General features: G+C 43.8%; 1 protein-coding gene across 2 annotated transcripts in view; it reads left to right on the top strand.

Annotated features, from left to right (window-relative positions):
* The window catches only part of PAIP1 (poly(A) binding protein interacting protein 1), a 42443-nt gene that overhangs the window by 31763 nt on the left and 7064 nt on the right, over positions 1-3616 (top strand). For both annotated transcript variants that reach the window (XM_025207706.1, XM_025207705.1), the window contains exons 8-10: positions 946-1063; positions 1225-1279; positions 2744-2837. In XM_025207706.1, coding sequence (XP_025063491.1) covers positions 946-1063; positions 1225-1279; positions 2744-2837 — 267 coding nt within the window. The remainder of the gene's footprint in view (positions 1-945; positions 1064-1224; positions 1280-2743; positions 2838-3616) is intronic.

The raw sequence follows: 3616 nt of genomic DNA, 5'->3' as shown, positions 1-3616 counted from the left end.
CCTGGCCGCAGCATCCCTCCAAGCCAGCATCCGCGCCCCCTGCACCCGCCCGCCCGCTGCACCGCAACCTGCTCCAGCCCACATAGCCAGTGGGGACCGGCGCAGGGCAGGGCCGGCATGCAAATGAGGAAGGGAGGGGCAGGCCGAGGAAGGGACACCATCAAATGAGGGGGGAGGGGAGGAGCTGCACCACGTCGGCAATGTCAAGTTGACACGGTGCGTGTGGGAACCTTGTCCCTTCCCCAGCCCTTCAGCAGCCATTAGGAAGCTGCTGGGGGACGAACAAGGGGTGGGAACAAAAGTAAACAGTGTTACTTTAGTTTCCCGTCGCAGCACCGTGGGCCTCAGAAAATGGCTTGGCGGGCCGCATGGCGGCCCACGGGCCGTATGTTGGACAAGCCTGGTATACAGTGTCTCTAGGCTTGCTGCTTTTCCAGTGAAGAAAACAGCTTCCCCAGTTCATGCACCTTAGTTTTGGGGGGCTGATTTTTGGGTGAATGGTATGGGTAGTGTATGAGAAAATATGGCATTTATGTTATGTTGTGTATTTGGGCCTGGATTTTTGTAAAATTTAATTTCAGGGAGACTGGGATTTACCATTACAATGTCATTCTCTTACATATTTGTGTAACTAATTGAAGTGATTGATTGCATAACGATGCCGTGTTAAACAAGCTTAAGTATTTGTTCCTTCAGAGCAAATTATTCTATCACAAATGCAGTTGCATAGATACTCAGGGACTTAAAATAGAGTTGTTAGCTACTGAAGTGTTGTTGTCTTACTGTTTCTCTTGCTATTAGCTACAAATCTCTGTTACATTATTTTAATGTACTTTAACTTATATAGCCAGCATGCACAACATTACAGAAGCTTTGAGTTTACATTTTTATAGGAAGTATTTTCTGTAGAGTATTAAGCAGTCTTGGTGCTTTTATCTGTTGCAGAGATGTAAAGCAGATGCTTCTGAAACTTGTAGAACTGCGGTCAAGTAACTGGGGTAGAGTTCATGTAACCTCGACGTATAGGGAAGCAACGCCGGAAAATGACCCCAACTATTTCATGGTATGAATACATTCAGAAACATCAGTTGTTCAGGTTAATATATGTTAATAAGGAAACAGGTATTCTTAACAGTAATGAATATTCTGGAAGTAGTGAAGTCTATTAATATAACTTTCAGGTTTTTATAAACGTGGATAATTTGTGTCAATTTTTTATTTTAGAACGAGCCAACATTTTATACCTCTGAGGGTGTTCCTTTCACTGCTGCAGACCCAGGTAGGCCTCTAGCTTTCATTTTCATGAAACTATAGCTAGGCCCTGTCCAAATAAGCACAAAGATTTAAAATAAGGTCATATAAATGGCAAATAATATTGATGCCCTGTTATCAGAAGTGTATGAATCTTCCTACTACCCAGCAAACAGGGACTAAAGAAAAAAGCAAAGCTCTTTGGACATCACTGCCCCTTTTAAAGGAGGATAGCTGGCTGATTCTGCTTTGCTGTTTTTCTGTTTCACAGCTGTTGGAGGTAAAAGAAACATTTCTGTATTATGCGCGCTCCTAATTCTCACCTCCTAAATTTATTAGTAGGTTTCCCCTGTGATGTGATCTGTCATCCTCTGTACTTTTTCTTATAGTATGCCCTCTTGAGTTAACTGCCTCCTGAACTTTCGCTCTTGGGTAACCTTGTGTTCAAAAGTCCTTTATTCATTAGTTCTTACAGGAGATGGTCTAGTTCATGTAGCAGATTTCTTTATAGAGAATTTCACCTCCAGGATAACATCGCTTTCCAAAATGAGCCGTTTCATAAAAAGAATTACCGAAATGTCTGTTCTTCAGGTCTAAGCTCTATGGAAGTGTGTGGAGTGAATACTCTGCTTCCAATTGGAAAATTTAACACAGAAGAAAAACTAAATTGATAGAAAGAGGCCACCATGGCTTGGGCAGACACATCTCTCAGAAAGAGAGATGAACCAACCAGTCAGACAAAACTCTTGTTGTTTTCCATGGACCCCTGCAATGGGTAGCTGTAGCTTCAAGTCTTGGTTTGTTTCTTTTCATTGGCAAAACTCCTTTTTTTTTTTCAATTGACTCTCTCAAAAGAGTAGCACAGAAAGAGGATTGTTTAGGTAAGTTGGTATGGATTTGTGGTTTAAGCTTAAACCATATGGAGATAAATATACTCACTATTTTTGTAATCCTCAAGAGACTTGGACGGTTCTATCCTGCCCTAGACTTAAAGAATGCAAATATCTTCAAGCACTTTCCCTGTGGAATAGAGAGCCCAGACTTGGCTTCCCATGGTCAGCTTAGAGGAGTTTGGTGCATCCATCCCCAGTGCCTATTGCCATTCATCCAAACAGTCAAAAATCCTCTAATGTATTTTGTAAATTTTTGTGTTTATTTTGCACTTAGTAGGAAAAGGTCTCTTATTTCATCTAGTTATGGCATAGCATTTTGTACCCTCTTCAGGGACCTTGTGATTATTGTCATACTTGTCTGGAGAAATGAATTTCCTGCTTGACTTGGTAAGTGAGTGCAAAGTCATGCAAAAACAGAAATGGAGGTCATGCAGCATAGACAGTTTTGTTTGCAATGCCTGATAAAAAGACTGTGCTTGGACCATGTAGTTGGATTTTAGTTTAAAAGACTATTTTTGCTCTGTTCTAAGGTACATTCTCATGTTAAGACCTCTGAGAAATGCTCATGTACTAAACAAAGGGTTTTTTTCTGTTTGTAGATTATCAAGAGAAATATCAAGAGTTGCTTGAAAGAGAAGATTTGTTTCCAGATTATGAAGAAAATGGAACAGACTTATCAGGAGCTGGAGATCCGTATGTTGTGCTTTAGATTTGATTTAATTTGATTGAGAATGTCCTTAATTTTAATTTAAAGTTTTAAGCTAGGTATAGACATTATACTAATAGGCATAAGTGATCGGAAACTGATCTAAACCTGTAACAGAATAGAAGTTCAGTGCACGTAGACCGGTTTAAAAATGGTGGAATCCAGTCTAAGATGGACCTGGATCAATGCAGTATCAGATTTAATCAGTGTATTTTAGACTGATCTATCAAACTTCTGAACCAGATTCCCCTCCAGACTCAACTTAGGGTGCTACCTCAGGCATCCCAGGCTCCTTTGCAGGCCCCCCAACCCTACCTTGCAGGGCAGGTGGACTAGCCTCCCCCATGCTCATTTGCTCTGACCAAGTACTAGGCCAGCCTCACTCCTGTGCTGTCCCAGAACTGAGGGAGCAAAGCCTCTGCTCCCAAACCCTGCATCATGCCTGCACCTGTCAGCTGAACCGGGCAGGACGGGGAGGGGATGAAACCCCTGCTCCGAACCCCCACCCCCTCAATGCTCAGATCTGCCCAGCTGGGAGACTCCCCACACAGCGGGGGCTCCCCACACAACAGCTAGGCAGCAGCTAGAAGGACAGGGCTGTGGAGAGGAGCCCCGCTGGTCAGTTGAGCCAGGTAACAGAGGGAAAAGCTCTCACTGTGCAGGCCCCCCAGCTGTGCAGACCTGAGCTCTAGGAGGGCTGGGGCAGGGGGCTCCAGCAGGGGGCCCAGGTAGCAGCTGGGGGGGGGCAGGGCTGTAGAGAGGGACC

This window comes from Alligator sinensis, unplaced genomic scaffold, assembly GCF_000455745.1.
Source record: "Alligator sinensis unplaced genomic scaffold, ASM45574v1 scaffold663_1, whole genome shotgun sequence".
Lineage (NCBI taxonomy): Eukaryota > Metazoa > Chordata > Crocodylia > Alligatoridae > Alligator > Alligator sinensis.
Note: the sequence above shows the minus strand (reverse complement) of the source record. Positions and strands in the feature narration are given on the sequence as shown.